General features: G+C 37.2%; 1 protein-coding gene across 2 annotated transcripts in view; it reads left to right on the top strand.

Annotated features, from left to right (window-relative positions):
- Positions 1 to 15,340, top strand: part of TLL1 (tolloid like 1) — a 127,244-nt gene extending 111,904 nt beyond the window's left edge. The window contains exons 18-21 of one of the 2 annotated variants that reach the window (XM_088056879.1): positions 1,256 to 1,383; positions 6,176 to 6,389; positions 11,437 to 11,687; positions 13,312 to 15,340. In XM_088056879.1, the coding sequence (XP_087913005.1) occupies positions 1,256 to 1,383; positions 6,176 to 6,389; positions 11,437 to 11,687; positions 13,312 to 13,446 (728 nt within the window). In that variant the 3' untranslated portion in view covers positions 13,447 to 15,340. Of the gene's footprint in view, positions 1 to 1,255; positions 1,384 to 6,175; positions 6,390 to 11,436; positions 11,697 to 13,311 lie in introns of both variants that reach the window. The other variant, XM_088056880.1, reaches the window with a different exon arrangement.
- Positions 15,341 to 18,052: the final 2,712 nt, after the last annotated feature.

Below are 18,052 nucleotides of genomic sequence, written 5' to 3'. Positions count from 1 at the left end.
AGCTCTCCTTTCAAACAAAATAAAGGAAAGAAGTTCTTGGGAATGGGATTTTAGACATTTGGGTTGAAGCACTACAACATCCCTCCCCTTTCCCATCCTCTCCATCCCCAGCATTTGTGTGGGCTGAGTTTGAGGTCCACAGGAATGAAATTTGGAAAACTTGCCATCATTGGCACAGAGTGCTACTTTCAATAGTTCTGTGAAGTGTAGATTATTTAAAGCTCTGATAAAGTATTTATCTAAGGCAGGGGTAGAGTTTCTGGAGAGAAGCCTGGTAAAGTCATGATTTGCTGCTATCAGAAGCAATTAGTATCCCCACAGACAGGTTGGAACCATATCAACCCTTTCTGGGTTTGTTCTAGGCAACATATTCAGACAATCTAAGTCGCAATCAAAGCCCTGTGAATCTCTATTCCTCTTGGCTCTCTCAACTTGTGGCTACCTTCAAGGAAACAATAGGCTTTGTGACTTAAGTAGAATTTCAATTCTCTACAAATGAACCTCAACTGTGCAATATCATGTGAGCTGCTGTAATGTCTTAATGTTTTCTAGCATGGATTTAATCTCAGAGTAAAGACATGCCCTTTGAGAATAATTTGCATTTTCACTGGTTTTGGAATGCTGCATGCCTACTCTAATGTTTTATTTTCAAATAATTCTCTGATATATAGAGAACAATTTGAGATTGTTAAAACCAAATACAAAAATGCCTTCTTTTAGTTCTGGGTACTAGTGGTTTAGTTCCAAAGTCAGTGACTAAGTTGTTCTTTGTAGATATTCACAGTTTAGTCTTAGCTATTCTTGAGTTGTATATATGTATACCTAGAAACTGTGCTTTACAAATTGATTGCTTTGTAGCTGCAGTAAAAATTACCAAGAAGAGAAAAATAATTGTCCAAGAAATTTCCTTTCAAGTTGGTGTAGTGAGATTTTTCATATGGATTTACACACTTACTTGTATGTAGAATGGGGGGAATGGGAAAATACTTGATTTATTTTTAATATTTATCTTATGTTTATTCCTGTATAAGATTTTTTTTCTGAAATAAAAGCCATACATTGTAAACAGTGTATGTTTCACAATAATCCATAAAGAAACATGCTGAGTTAATGCTCTAAAACACAGGACTGAGGGGAAAAGCATGCTTACCTATCTTCCTAAAAATCCTTTCCACTTAGTGGCTGCCCTGACAAAAACAGTACTTTTTGACTACCTCTGAGTGCAGACTAACTGATGCTATCACTGTTGGCACAGCTGAGTGTGAGCAGAAGATCCACAGTCCCAATGGCATCATCACGAGTCCCAACTGGCCTGACAAGTATCCCAGCAGGAAGGAGTGCACGTGGGAAATCAGTGCCACCCCTGGACAGAGGGTCAAACTGGTGAGTCTCTGCCTTCCCTTCCCTTTGAGCTTTTCTTCCATCAAATCAGCTTCTCAAATGACTGCTCAATGATACAAAACTGTTACTAAACTTTGCTGTCAGTTTGCATCCCAGAGGAAAACTATTTTAAAAAACTTGCTGACTCCTGTCCATTTCTGGCCAGCGGGGACTACTCAATATCATAGAGCTGTGATTTAAGTTTATGGTGATTGGAAGTACTCTGTACAGCAAAGGCAGGAGGAACACTTTCCTCCTGTCAGACTTTACTGTACCATTGTTGCAACTCATAAAATGTATGCAGAGTTTTGGAAAATGTGGCAGAGGCCGTTTACACAAATTCCAATATATAGAAAAATCAAAATTTTGAGTTATGAACTGTCCATATGTGTACATGTTTTCCTGGTTTTGTGGTTTTGGACTTTTTTGGTTGTTTTTTTTTTTGTTTGTTTGGTTTTGGTGGGTTTTTTGTTTTGCTTTGGTTTTTGTTTTTGTTTTTGTTTAGGAAAAATGATACAAAAGCCCTGAGAATCTGGATTTCTCATTTAAAAGTGGCCTCAAATTCTAACATAAGTAGAAGAGCAGCCCACAGTAGATTTGTGAATTTTGTGTCCAGCTGGCTGAGGACAGTGCTGGTGTCCAAAGACAGGCCTACCAGAGCTTGGATAGCTTTGCAGGTTTACTGAGGTTATGTAGCCTCTGTATGAGGCACAGTCCTGTCCATGGGATTTTTGCTTTCAGCTCAGCCACAGTATTTCTTCAGCAGTTTACTTGCAGGTCAGCCACAACAAATACATATATTTAAACTTCATAAATTGATTTTTAAACTGTTTTGGAGCAAATAAAGTTAAGGAGAGAGATGTCTCTGTTTCAGAGGTAAAAGCAATAGCCAATACTCTTGCAGGGATGAAAGGTATATTGCAATCTCATAACTACTGACCTTTGCCAAACCCTAACCCCTTGTCTTGAGTTTGGCTGGGATAGAGCTAATTTTATTCACAGTGGCTGGTAGGGGCCCGTGTTTTGGATTTGTGCTGAACAGTGTTGATAATACAGAGAAGTTTTTGTTATTGGTAAGCAGGGCTTACACAGAACCAAGTCTTTTTCTGCTGGCAAGGAAGTTGGGGTATATGGGAGACTGGGGGGAGACAGCCAGGACAGGTGACCCCAGCTGACCACAGGGATATTCCAGACTATATGCCATCATGCTCAGGATATCAAACCGGGGGAAGGAGGAGAAAGGGGATGGTATTTGGAGTGATGGTGCTTGTCTTCCCAAGTACCCCTTACATGTGATGGGGCCTGTGTGATGGCTGAACACCTGCCTGCCCATTGGAAGCAGTGAATTCATTCCTTGTTTTGCTTTACTTGTGGGTACAGCTTTTGCTTTACCTATTAAAATGTCTTTATCTTAGCCCACAAGTTTTCTATCTTTCACACTTCCAGTTCTCTCCCCAGCCTACTGATGGGGCAGTGAGCAAGCAGCTGTGTGGGGCTTGGCTGCTCCCTGGGGCTAAACCACTCCTGTTACTGGTGCTGCTGTGGGATTGTGTATTGATCCCTGCCCACCAAAAGTTAAACAGTTGAACTGTACTGGAGGGGATGGTGGTGGTGGAGAATGAGTGGTGTGCATGCTCTGTCCATTCCAAGGGTGAAAAATACGTTGCTAATTCAGGCAGCCTTCATACTGCTACTTCTGAGAAAGTATTCTTCATACTGGGTGAATAAAGTAAAGCCAGCCAGGTATATACAGCATGTTACTGTAGAAGTTTTTCCAATACTTATACCCACATCAGGCAAAATTCCAACATTCAGATATCTTCAGTGAAATTTTTCATGATCTCCTTTGCAAAGAAAAGTTCTTTTAAAATTGGTTTTTGACAATGGAATTGGAAAAATTGACAGAATTTTACTAGATAGAATTTTCAACAGTATCTCCAAGATTTATAGTCTGAGATCTTCTCTTCTGTGCAAGCCACTAGGGTCAATTGCTAAATGATGTGTGTATAATATCTTTAAGTTGTGTAGTACAACAAGGTCCCATATGAATAATATTAATACCATAATTCCACAATGGATCATTATTTTTTCTTTCATGCTGTATTTAAGTTTACTTTTCTTAGTTTTCTTCCTCAAATTGAACAAGAAGAGAATTGGTTACTTCATGGTAACAAACCACATGAGTTGTGAGGCTGTACTTTCTCTTTTGAGAGGCATGTGCCTATAGAAACTAATCTTTTGTTGTGATTGCCCTCACTCTGCTAATCATTGAAAAGCCTCTTCCTGCACAGGCTAAATTCAAGTATTTGGTGCAATTAAGAAGCCTATGGAAGAAAGGATATGCACTTCAGAACTTTTAAATGAAACATGTAGATAAAGGTGGCTTTGAAAATGTACGTAGTAGAGAGACTGATTTTCATGAGCTAATCAGCCGGATGTTTCCAAGAGAGAGACTTAGGTGTCCCATCCAGGCAGCTGTCCCTAAGTGCCACCAACACATCTACTCGGTGGAGTGGTGTAGATAGAAAGGGCTGGATGGTCAGAAGCTGTATGTAACCTCTCTGAACACCATTCCCACTAAGGAGACAAATCACATGGGATTAAAATAGTCATGGTAAGGTAGGAATTCAAAAGTATTTGTCCCAGGAAGAGAGGGTGTGATTTAATTATACTACCAACTTTGTTAGATCATTTGTGAACTCTGTTGGCAACAACTATTTAGTTATGTTTAAGGGAAGTTTGTGTTAGTTCTCCTCTTTCAAACCTGCAAGGAACTGGCTGATTTTTAAAAACTAGAGTGTTTGGATATTTTAAAATATCAGGCATTTTGAGATTTGAAAAAATTATGCATATTAAGATCTGATTTTCCTGTAAAAAGCAAGTTCCTTGCATTCTCTTTGGAATTGCTAGAAACGACTGCTATACCCACAACAGATTTAGGACTTTTTCTGGTCATGTTTGAGGGACACAATGAAACATACACCTGTGCTTCTGCAGTCTTAGGAATCCCAGTAAGAAGCTAAATATTAAAAATAATTAGTGTGTCCTATACTTCATAGTGAGATATGCTACCTGGAGAGTGTTGGTTTTGTTGGGTTTTCTTTTCATGCTGTTGAGAAGTGAACAAAACAGATAAAATTTTCTTCTAAAAGAAAACTAATTTCTGCAGGCTGCCTTTGGATCATCCTATTGCTCCCACTGATTCCAGGCTGGCTTTACTCAATACTGTGTTTAATGAACTCCCTTACTGAGAGTTAGTCTCTCAGCTTTCTGAGGTTTTCTTAATCCATTGGATTTTATTTGGGTATAAATGACAACACATAGTTGGCATCATAAAAGTAGGATGGCTGACCACAATTTAAGAGCAGTAGGAGCAACTGCAGTACAGCTGCTTTCATTGCCGCTGCAGTTTCAGTCCCTTAATGTAAACCTCAGACTTTTACAGTGGGATGGATCTGCATCCACTGCATCATGCAGCTCTTCACAAAAAACAAGTGTTATTCTAAATATTGAAGTTCTCCAGGAAAAAACTTTGCCTTAGCTCTTTATCATATTCTTTAGGTCAGCTCTTAATATAAATTACCATTGCCTTTCACACTCTGTGTTCCACAAAGGATTTGGTAGGTCAGGTTTGTCATGGTGTACCAGAGAGAATGCTTAATAGTGATATTTGCTCAGTATTTAATAGCTCAGTTTTATTCTTTTTAATTAGTGTTTCTTAATCCTTTTCTGTTTGGGTTATGGGGTTTTGTTTGGGCCTTTCTGTTTTGTTTTATTTTTATAAACATCTGTATGGTTATTTATGAAATCATGTGTACTTGGTATTTTTATGCTATTTTGTTGAACAAAATAGACTTTGAATTTCACCTTAAATTGTAAGTTGTTCTATACAAAATTCACAAAGATGTATACTGCTTTCACAGTGTCTACATGAGGGGAAATTACCAGATATTAAGCTTCAATGTTGTTGTTGAAATTTAGCCCTGGTCAAAAAAGTCTTATCTGAAAAATCTTAGATGTCCCCTTGAAATAAGTTTGTTTACATCCTTCTAGTCTCTTCCAGATCTGAAATGCAGGTTGTATGTATGTTAACAGTCCCTGTTAGGCATGGCATACACTTTTTGGAAATGCCTGAAGTTTGTTCTAATGACCAATTAACACAATTTTATTATTTTTCACAATGTTTTTGCTAGCAAAAATGTGACCTTAGCATGAAGGATGGAACCTAAAACATCCTTAAGTTGTAATAAAAGAATAGATTTCTAGATAATAGATTAGAAAATATAACTAATGCATAAACCTCATGTGGAAAAGTCATTCTCAGAGGCTTTAGTTGCAGTGTGATGTAGGTTTTAAAAAAGGGTGGGGGGAGCCATTATGTTTTGCAGATGTTTCAATCAATTCTCAACTCTGCATGGAAGCAATAATTTCTGACTTTCTGCTGTTTTGAATGCTCTGTGAAATTTGGAATAATCCTAAAAACAGTTCAAATTCAGCAGAAAGGCAGCAGTATTCTAGATTTAATATTCTCTTATAAGTAGTAGTTGGTTATAAAGATTCTAATGCCTTTCTGTATGAAGGATGATGCACTCTTGAAGTTCAGTCTTAACTTTTATTCCACTTTCTCAAGATCAATGTTGTTCAAATCTACAGGCTTGTACAGGCAGTAATGTTAAATCTGTCATTTTAACTGCATCCTTGTATTCTAAAGCATATTTATATATATATATGTATGTATGTATGTACTGTGTAAATACAACCCACAGTGGGTAATTTTACTTTTTTTTTTCCCTAGACATTCAATGAATTTGAAATAGAACAACATCAAGAATGTGCTTATGACCACTTGGAAGTGTTTGATGGTGAAAGTGAAAAATCGCCAATCCTGGGACGCTTATGTGGCAATAAAATACCAGATCCTCTCATTGCTACTGGAAACAAAATGTTTCTCCGCTTCATTTCTGATGCATCAGTTCAAAGAAAAGGCTTCCAAGCAACTCACTCTACAGGTCAGAAATCAGGACCTGCTTTTTACCAATAACTTACCCACTGTTCTTTAGTGGTAGATACACAGACCCTTTTTTGTAGGAATGGGATGAGTTCACAGAGTAACAGCTGTATCTAATGAAGCCTTAAGCCCAGTAGGAAAAGTTAGAGATTGCAGAAAATATTCTCTAATATTTTAGATATTGCTTTTTCCCTGCTTTTCTCTCATAGGTAAGAAATTAAAAGGTGTTGAAACAAAGTCAGATGAGAAATGAGGTTCTTCACGATTCATGACCTGAGATCATAAAAGATTGAATATCTTTTCACTGTATCTGTAATGACAGCACTTAACTGGGACATGTGGTGCACTTCCATTGCTTTCCTGTTCTAACTTAAACAAAAACCTGGGTTTCATGTAAACAGATATTTCTTTCCTGTAGTGCTTAAAAGGAAAGACAAACCAAAGAATAAGAAAAGAACAACATTGAAGACTTTCACAGGACCTTTAGAATATAATGTTCTTCATATTTACCATTCAATTTTCTTGTTTGGCAGAAGTCACTGAAGTTGGAAACAATGGTTTGTAATTGCATTAAGAGAGTTTTTGTGACATTTTCAGCGTGCAGATTTTTCCCCCCGGTGTTGCTTGGCTTACAGTGGCCTCTAGTGCTGAAGCTCTGAACATCCAGTGCCTGAAGTAAAACAAGAGGATTTGGGGTTTCTTGGCCTTTATTTTAATCTTCAGTTATAATGTCTGTCTTTCCTTTCCAGAGTTCATTCTTATTTATGCAGGCAATAAATAATTCAGAAAATATTTCATAAATATATCTGCTAGGAGATAAGGTTTAATGACAGCTAATAGTTACGAATAGAATAATCAAGGTGATGAGTCACTGTTAATGTAATATGATATTAGCTAAAGTATCCATCAAGTTGATGTGTAATTCTGATCTAAAAAAATCCTCATGTATATCAATGCTGGCATTTTGTCTTTTTTTCCTTCTGATTTTTTCTGAATAATTCAAAATCTTTAGTAATTTAATTTCCCTTTCAGAGAAAGAAAGTAGACAACATGATATGAAATCTTTATGAACTGGGCCTTGAAAGTGAAAGTAGATAACTGTAATTCAGTTTGTTTTTCTTGTGGAAAATCCTCTTTTACAAGCATGAAGTGTTTTGCCTTTCCTACTACAGTAACATTTTCCCTTAGATGAAAAAATAGAAGTAATAATTACCCATTTTTAATTGCCTCAGGGTATATAGTTAAAGATTAGAACTCTTGTTAGAACAGGTGTTGTAAAACTGCTGTCTCATTTATTGTCCTCACTTTCAGTTTGCAGAATTAGAGCAGTCAGTATGTGAATAAAGTTCAGATGCATACTCCCTAAATTCTAAAGATTGCAAATTTTGTTATGACTGGCTGAATTTTCCCTCACATCTGCTGAGTTTTATGTGCCTTAAATATAAAAACATTCACAGCATGGACAAGCATGTGCTTTTCTGAGAAACGGAGAAAAATAGAATCTACCCAGATTTTAAGAATGTAATAAAAAATGACAATGTTTACATCCTTAAGAGAGGACATTGGTTTCTGTCAGCTGCTGTTGCACAGACTGCTCCCTGAGATACACCCTCATCACTGGCCATGTACCTGGAGGTAGTGCTTGAATGAGGGACAACTCAGGTCTTGCAGTGTGTTCCTCCAGTCTTGAGCCAAACACGAATGCTCTGTGAGAATTCTGTGAGAATTTGTGCTGTGGGCACATGTGTGAATGAACAGATACCTAACAAGTGTATGGGCATAGGATTGTATTCCCTTAGTTCATCTTTTCTAGAAAAGAATAATTGATGGTGTGCAATGGAAGTAGACTATTACTATTTATTTATAATTATTATATAATAATAATAATAATAATAATAATAATAATAATAATAATAATAATAATATTTGATGGCATGCAAAAGAAGGTTGTGTTTGATCCAGGGAGTGCTGAGGACACTGCTCCTGTCACTTGTAACATGTTGGCAGAACTCACTCAGTGAAAGGACTGGTGTAACACAACAGCAGTGAATGAGTAGCTGGATTCTACGCCCAGAGCTGTCTCTGCTGCTGCATTCCTGGCATCTGCATGATTTAATGGCCCCTTATTATTCCAGTAGTCACTGGCTGTCAATGATGTTGATTTCCCTTCTATGACACTTTTTGGCTTGAAGCGCTATCCAGTTTCAAAATTTCCATTTAATATTTCAGAAAACAGGATAAAAATGTAGCAGCAAATACAGTAATGTTTAAAAAAACTGAATAGAAAAGCTTCCTTGGGTGGAGCAAAACTTATAAAATGCTGTTTTGAAAGTGCAACACAGTTTTAGAAGATTCTGTCATATTTTCCCCTCTCAGAAAAGGCATAACCCATCCAAGAGGAATTCATAGAAGTGCTCCTGCCAGAACATTAAACATCATTGCTCAGGGAGTGATCTATCTGCCCTAACTCAGGCATCTAGCTCTCTTCTGGACAGCTTCATTTATGGTGCCTGGCTTCCAGCCACTGCTCTAGGAGGTTGCAGATCTACTGTAGGTCCTGTTCATATCTGCCAGTGCTGGGAGGATGTCTCAAACAAATTTGGATATCTCAGATGTCACTTAGTTTAGAGGCCTGTGTTACTTCCAGAATAGCTGTAATAATTCAGTATGGGAGTGCTGAATCAAATTTATAATCTTGTTTCATTAGTTCAGATGGTGTTTAAGCTTTTCCCAAATGTCTGGCTTGTTAAACAGTCAGGAAACTACTGCTCGATCCGTTCTTATGTTCGTAAGAAGCCTAAAAGCCCCCAGAAAGGTCATGAAACATGAGAGGGTTTTTGTGCCTTGGCTGATCTATAAAGAGTCTTTCACTGAAGCTACCAGATCACCATCATTTTACAAGCTGGACATATTTCCTTACAGTCAGAGGCATACATCCTGCCTGCAGCAGGGCAGTGGTGCCTGCACAGTGGGAACTGTGATGGGTTAGCTCTGGTACCAAGGCTAAGCAAGTAGAGCTGCGTGACTCTGCTCTGCTCTGTGCCTGGCCTACGTGTCCCAGCACAGTGCCTCCTTGTGCAGGCTGGAAGCAGACTTCTGAAACTGCAACTTAATTCTTAAGAAAAGGAAAATTTGCCTTGTAATTTCTATTCTAAAATATGAGGCTATAATCTGTGAGAGAAGGGCAGGGGAACAGGAATTGCCATTTTCTGTGGTTGTATGGCTACAACTTTCCTTTAAGCTCCTGTCCTCTGTAACAAGCAGAGGGAAAGAATGCAGACAGTTCATTAAAAGTTTTCTTGTTTGCAGCTGTTTGGTGTCTGAGGCAGGGAGATCTTCCTAATATTGGCAAGAGTCCAGAAAAACAAGAAATAAACCAAAAACAACCCCCTCTCCCCTCAACAAAAAAAAACCAACCCCAAACAAACAAACAAAACCCTAAAAACAACAACAAAAAACCCAAACAAAACAAAAAACAAAACAACAACAAAAAAGGAAGCAAATGAAATTCAGAATAGGGAGAATAAACAGTAAATTACAATATCAATGAGAAATAACTGTTGGAACTATCTTTCTTGACAATTTTTTATCATGTGCTCCTATTTGGTCCTTAAGAGTGAAAAATTCCATATTGAATTGACAATGCATAACAGGTTACTTACATAATTTTTATTTCCTGGTTTTATTCCTTCATTTCTCTATTAAGAAAAAAAATCACTCTTTTTAAAGAGCAAGGATTTGGTCATTACCATTATCAACTCTCAGCTGAAATGTGACTCCTCACAATGTAATAGTGAGATAGGTCATGTTTAGTGTGGGTGGAGTCCATGAAGTAAAATTCAAAGTGTTTCTTCACCAAAGTTTAGAAAGATTTGAATCTTGCTGTTTGTTTTAGTTTACTCTAAAATGATCAGTCAATAATACTACATATTTTTAAATGTAGATAAAATTATCTGTTTGTTTATTTAGAAAAATTATATCTAAACTTGTGAGTCTTGGTATTTTGTTCAAGCTCATTTGCACTTGATGTTTTTATCAAGTGCTGTGAGACATGATTTGTTCTTGATGAGAAACCAAAATGAAATGATTCTGTTTGTATTGCAATCTTTGTACATGTAAAGTAAAAACGCCTCCACCCACCATTTGGAAATATGATGCATTTTGGAAACAAAGTGTTTTTTCCCTTAAGTACAATTTTCATCTGTTCTTCTTTGGGTTCTAGTAACACTTTTATTTATATATTGTACACCTTATTCACCTATACACTAAAACTAAGTCATATTTAAATTCTAAACTCTTTGAGCAGTTATAAACAAGCTCTAAAGCCCTACATCCATTTTGCAACTGCGTACAAGCAGAGATTTATGCTAAAACAATGGTTTTGACAAAAGGCATGGCTCTCTTGCCGAAGGCTTGCCTCAAGAACAAGCTTTCAGCTACAAGACTTTCTCTGGTAGCAGTAGCCTTGTCCTAGCCCACTCTTTTGCAGAGAAAGACTTGCTCATGAAATGCACAGCAAACAAGGTAGCAACTTTGCGGTGGTGTTTTGTATTGAGCTGGTACTAAGTTGTGGTTAAAGCTGACACTACTGTGAAACAAAAGAGTTTTGCACTCAATCACTGATTATATGTGTGCTGGAGTTGATCCCTCCCTGTCACTTGCAAATGGTGTCATTAACTGCTGTGGAAGTGTCACCACTGAAATGTGGGTACCCTTACAGCCGCTGCCTTGCTGGCCACAGGAACCTTTCCAGTGCCTACCCAAAGACTGTCATACTGCTAAAGCCACATTCCTTTGGTGCTCCCTGTCTTTGTCTTTCACTTGAATATGATGAACTATGTTCAGGTCTCTCTAGTTATAAAAGAGAACTTACATAAGAAAACTCAGAATGGGGTTACAGTCGTACTGTGCAGTACTTTGCTCTCAGCTTGGTTGACCTGCTTGCAGCGTTAGAATGCACTCAGCCTGAATGAGACTGGGCATCTATGACAAGAAAACATAGATTTGTACTGAATGAGTTTCTTCATCTCTTTTTTCCCTCCATTTAGAGTGTGGTGGTCGGTTGAAAGCTGAACTCAAGCCCAAGGACCTGTACTCGCACGCCCAGTTTGGTGATAACAACTACCCGGTCCAGGCAGACTGCGACTGGCTGCTGGTGGCCGAGCGCGGCTCTCGCGTTGAGTTAATGTTCCAGACTTTCGAGGTTGAGGAAGAGGCAGACTGTGGCTATGATTACGTGGAGCTTTTTGATGGTCATGATAAGACAGCAGTGAGACTTGGTCGATTTTGTGGATCTGGGGTAAGTTAGGTATAAACCTTTTTATTTTTTGTTTCTACAGAATGAGTAAGAGGAAGGTACGAGTCGTGAGATTTAGTTTCTACACCTTATAGTGAAGGTGCTAGATTATCTCCTTCAGTTTTTAATGTATAAATTTGCAGGCTTATAGTACAATATTGAAGTATTTTCCTCAATAAATATTCTTACCTATTTTTTTGACCAAAGTATGTTATGTTAAGCTTTAAGTAGCTGGCATGTTTACCAGCACACAAAGAAAATTTAGCAGCTTTATTTCCTCAAATAGAAGGAAATGCACCAGTGTTGAAAATTATCACATTAAAGTTCTTTGAATTGGAAAGAAGCCACATTTTGCAGTGAGGGGCATCTGGGAAGTATTTATAGTGTACTCATTGACTTTTATATCTGATTTTAGGAAAAAAGGTGCTCCTAACTTGGGTGATTAATATGGGCCTTAAGAAAACCTTGAAATCCTATATGTATTCTGACACATTTTAACAGTGAGACATGGAGGAAATTGGCCAGATGACACCCTGAAAGTGCTGTATCCTATTTCTCATTTTAGACTTGATTGGTCTGCTGGCTGCTTGCCTTGTGAAAACTGGTGCAATGATCCCACAAGCCCTCATCAATTCTTATATGTGTGCCAGTGCAAGCACACTTTCAAACATCTAATCTTTGCCTAAATAAAAGGCTTCAAAGACTCTACATGAGATGACAAGAGTTCTTAAGTAATTATGTGTCACTTTTTTCAGCCTCTGAGCTGGATCAAACATCTTAGACAAGTTACCTGGAAACTGGCTTAAATCCTTCTAGTGCATTTTTGAACACTAAGTAATGATGCACAAAAGGTGCTTCCACTTGAGCTGTAGGGGATGTATTCTAAGGGAAATGCTACAACTGAGTCTAAACTCTACTAATTTACACAAAACAATATTTTTCTTTACAAGTTACTGTATTTTACAAGTAGAAAGGCAATGAACAAAAAAATGAGCTGAATTATTTTCTTCTTTTGGGGGCTTGGGGTGGAATGGTTGAGCATCAGTGGTGGTGGTTTGGTTCTGATAAGATGTAAATGAGTGGCTTCAGATGCCACACAGGATAGACACAATTAAGTAGAAAAGCTATTGAATATAAAAATCAAAATGATCCAAACTGGAGTGGGAAAAATATGTCTGTTAGTACATATTACCACCTTCTCAACTTTAGAAGGAGGATTTGGTAATTCAGCTGATATTTCTGATCAATGTGCTTCAGTAGTAAAAAAGGACATCATGAAGGCTGTGAAGAATAAGATAGAAGATAGGTATTGGCCTCTGTTATTTATCTAAATTTAGAATATTGTATATGGTCCTGCCCAGTCACTTTCTTGCTCCATCAAAACTAGAGAAAAACTAGGAGTTTAGGTTATTTCCTCAGTCTGCCTCTAAAATTCCTAGTCTATAACTGAGAGCACAATGAGATGGAATATTTTGTCTGATGATGTCAGATGGCATTGTATGAGACACAGTGGAATTACATGATGAGGTGTAGCAGGAAAAGAGAAATATTCATAAGGAAAAAAAAAGTAGTGAATGAATACAAAGAATGGACAGATAATTTTTTTCTTCTCATTCATTTATTTCAGCCACCAGAAGAAATTTATTCAGCAAGAGAATATCTTTTGCTTCACTTTCACACTGATGATACAATCAACAAGAAAGGATTTCATATACGATACAGAAGTATAAAATATCCAGATAGCATGCACACCAAAAAATAACACAAGAACCTCTATGCCAGAAAAGAAGAGTGAGAAAGAAAGAACGCACAGTGAAAAGGAAGGAAGGCGTGTCATTTTTTTAAAAACTGAAGTTATTAGCACAAATGTTTAATATAAGTTCAGTTGAAATGCTGACTTATAAGACCAGAGACTGAAATAAATAAAAGAATAAAATCACCTACCCCAGTGGAATAGTCAAGATGATGATGTGCAGGCTCCATACTTGACTGTCTCTGCAGACCTTGTGAAAGGACTTGGCATGCAGGGAGAGTATAAAAGCTTTTGTTTATGGTCCAGTATTTGCTAGAGCCGTGTGTGGATTCAATAAATTTCATTCAGGGGAAGTGACCCTGCAGACCATTCTTCCTTCTGACAATTGTATGGTGTATAGGAGGAAAAGAGGCTCTTTTAGGTCACACACTCAAAATACTGTCCTTCTACCTAGTTGCTTTGACTTTGAATCCTGTGTACAGTGTGTACAAGGACTTGAAAGAAGTTATGAAATGGATTCCTGCATTGTTCTGTATTTTTTACAAATTCACCTGTCATATCAGGTTGTCAGTGTTCTGAAACTGGAAAATCCTACTTCTGAAACATAACTGATCTTATAGAGTATTTTGTTTTACTAATGACTGAGAACTCTGAACTGTTACATCAGTCATCACTAGTGACCAATCGCCAGTTGACTGAATTTTAATGGTGTAAGCATCTGAAAATGTTTGGTTTACTGGTTAAGTAAGCTATCTCTGATGATGTGCTCTTATTTTGCACTGAATATAGAAAGAGACTGAAATGAAAACCTGTCCTGATCAAAATCTGTATCCACGAGAAAGAGAAATAGTCAAGGATCCTCTGAAAGTCCTCCTACTGAATTTGTTTTCAGCAGTACATTTGAAACCACTGCTAAGCTTTATTTCTTTGGATCTTTTTGTGAATGAGCTATTTGCCTGATTCAGTTACTCTGAAATGAAGCTGCAGTAGTGTCCAAAAGACAAGTTTCCCAAAGAGGTTTTTGTTAGTTTCTTTTCCTAAGAGTAAGACTATCCATGATGGTGAAAAAAGCAAAACAAAACAACAGACCCAGGTTTTTTTTGATATGAAGTGTGAATTCCTATGGTGCTATTCCATGAACATTAAAAAAAAACAAACAAACCAAGAAGTTTTAGACTTTTGAGCCAACAGTTTGCAGATCATGAATGTCTCACTATACCTGGCTGCATCTGGAGAAGGAAGGCTTTACTGCTCCGATGGAAAGTGGGTTGCAATGGCAGTGCTATACCTGTGGAACAACTACTATTATTGCCTTAGAATCCTCGCACACAATCAGACAGATCTTCCTGTAGATACACTTCTAATTTGATAAATAATCTGACAACTCAAGCATCTTAGCATATGCTAACAAAAGGATCTTCAAGCAAAAGCCCCATCTGCAGAGAGAGATCATCTGCTGTAAATACAGTGACCTGCTTTTGATGTAGAGATATGTTAACATTTAGAACTGAGATATTCTATGTGCTTTAGGCCGAACATGGCTCTAGTCATAATGTATATGCATTATGTAAGTATTGTATGAATGAGTGCTCCCAGAGAGTGAGAGGTATTGTATGGGTGAATATGGAATTGTTTCTTTATGTGCCAAGTTCTATCAGGACCCTGTTTGACTGTAGCAACTTTTCTTTAAAGGCTTCATAGACAGATAACAAGGACTTCTAGTTTGCAAGAATCAAGTTTAAATAAATATTATGTTTCACTTACGAGAAATATTATTTTGATAACCTTTGATGTAAGTTGCTACTCAAATTAGCTTAGTTTTTGTTTCCTTCTATGAACATACATTGGCACTAATAAATCTGACCTTTTTTTATAAAAATAAAAACCGAATGTCTGTATAGGTCTCTTTGCTTTTTTAACAACCCTGTTTTAACAACCCTGTTATTACTCATATATATATATTTATTTTTTTAGATAGCTGATGTGTGTGAAGTTCAAAAACTTAATAATTTCTGTGTTTTTTATAATGCTGCTCCACTGTCCTTTTGGCTCATATTTCAAGTTGTTTGATCAAGAAATGAACTACAAACATTTTCTCCAAGGTCATTTACTACAAAATTCAGGCAGAGATATTACTAAACTTAAAAAAATAAAATGTGTATTCTTGATGCTGTTACATAATTTATCAGTTGGGTGGAATTCCAGTGCTTGAATTTCAAAGAGGAAAAGCAAGCAGCAGCAGAAGCATTGTCTCCCTGGCATGGTTAATCAAAAGGAGCTGGGAAAGTCTGAGGCTGAGAGCAAATTCAAGTTTCCATGCTATCTTATTTTCTACTTTTCTGTTCTGATCTCCCCTTAATATTATCTCTCTGTTTGCTAAAGCCTTTCTTTTCTCTAAATTTGGCTTTCTTATTCCCCTTTAGGATTATTCTAATAACCACAGGGTTGAGCCAAGATCATTCATTTTTGGAAAGCTTTCTTTTGTTGTTGTTGATTCATAGAGCCCCTGTATAAATCCTGCTGTCCTATGTTAAATAGTGCAGCAGGAATGGATGAAGAAGAGGTTGGACTGCAGGCAACACATTATGGTGTATTTCCAAAACCCTGTGATTCTTTATGGTCATATGGTCTTTATGGTCAATACTCAAAAGTATTGCTCTTGAGCACAGCATTTCTGGGATTTTTTTCACATGGAATATGTAGAAGTCAGAAGAGATTAGTCGCCATAACTTCAAATACAAAGTTAGATTTTATTTCTCTGATTGGTTATTCCTTTGTATATCTCATATGCTTCAGAGTGATGAAAATGAAGGTGTTCTTAATGATTATCTTGGTGATAAATGGACCATATGGGTTCTATCTTCTCATTGGCCATAATCCTAGTCAGTACCTCGTGGTGCTATCAGATGCTATTTAAAACAGCTATTTACAAGTCCTAGGAGATTTTTCCTGGTGTAATGAAAAATGACATATGCAATGAACTCCTCCCTTATAGGAGAAGTATGCCTTATAAATAGCCTAACAATAAGAAAATAATGAAAAAATAATTTATTTTGATTTTTGAAATTATGAAAAGCAGTGTGGGCTCTCCACATGTGCAGTTCCAGCTTTGAGGTCTAGTAACAGTGTGTTTATTGGCAACATTCCCATCAGGGTGAAGATGATACTTTTCTGCTTCATATTTGACACAAACTTTTTTTGACTGTAACATAGTCACTAGATTTAAATTACTTTTCCTGGAGCATATTGTAAAGTTTTCTTCTCAACTACATAAAGAGCTGGTGTCTTGCTGAGTATTATTCTTTAGTATTAAATTCAGCATGAAGTGTTTTTTTGATGGAATGTACTGGTTCTGGAATGTACTGGTACAGCCTGCATGGCTGACAGGCTCTTGGAGAATTTAAGTCTGTAGCAGACCAAATCCTGTGATCAATATCATGCTCAGATAAGAGGGAAAGTAAGGTACATTTGTGAGAGGCTTTCCTCGTGTCCTTAAAAAAAAAACCCAAACAAAAGAGAAAAAAAGTTTAAGAAGAATAAAAGTCATCAATGAAAGCAGTTAAAATGGTTGCCTTACATACAAGCTGTATAGGTCAAGCTGAAGTGAATAAAGCAAGGTAGGTGCACACACAGCAGATTTTCTGTTCTCTGCTGGCCTTTGGTTATAGTCTACAACATATTTGAGTAATATTGCCTTGCTGTGAGACCCATGAAACAGCAAGTTCACCTAAGCATGGGTGAGAGCCAAATCAGATCCTTAACACAATATTGCAGCATTATATTTCATTTAAAGCAGATTGCTTTTGCATCACTGTAAAAATTAAATTAATTGGATGGAAGCTTTGTCCACCTGGGGAATCTGTTTTGCACTTTTGCTGTGCTGTTGGGGTGCAAGTGGCACACCTAATTTATCCTAACAGAGGAAATTGTTGTTGACCTCACAGGCTGAATGTGTGCTGCACCACCACAGAGAGCGGTCACTCTCGAGGCTCACTGGAACTTCTATAATTAAATGGTTCTGTTCTGCCAAAATTTACAGATCTCAGAGTTGAGGGACATGATATGTGTATGCAATTTCAGGAAAGTATTCAATCTTAAAACAGACCTGGCCAGTAACCAGAGGAGAATTTTGCTTTGACTCCAGATCTGGAATTGGGTCCAAATGAATAATAGGAGGGGATGGGTTATATCACATTAGCATACCTGATCATACAGATTGGCAGAACCTTACCAAAGGGCTTGCTCTGATTCTGATTTTAACATTGCTGATTATGATTCAATTATTTATCAGTCAGTCAAAAAAAAGGAAGAGGAGCTAGAAGAAACAAAGTTCCTAAAAAAACAAAATAAAAAGCTACCAGAGATACAACTTATCAACATTACATTTAAAAAAAAAAGTCTCCAAAGTCAGCACTGTTACTGATATATTACCTTTTCAATGCATCCTTCATATTCTTTAAAAATGCTTTAAGATGTACTGCTTTCAGCTACCTAGGGAACAGTTAGATGACTAATTGCATTGGTTAGTGAATTTTTCAAACAGAGAACTGAAGACAGCCTAAGAAGTGGCTTGCTTTGGTTCCTAGTCACGTAAATCTAGAGTAACTACCCATTT

Source organism: Pseudopodoces humilis, chromosome 6 (assembly GCF_049639895.1).
Source record: "Pseudopodoces humilis isolate 2021_Gansu_Grassland_sample_001 chromosome 6, ASM4963989v1, whole genome shotgun sequence".
NCBI classification, from domain to species: domain Eukaryota; kingdom Metazoa; phylum Chordata; class Aves; order Passeriformes; family Paridae; genus Pseudopodoces; species Pseudopodoces humilis.
Note: the sequence above shows the minus strand (reverse complement) of the source record. Positions and strands in the feature narration are given on the sequence as shown.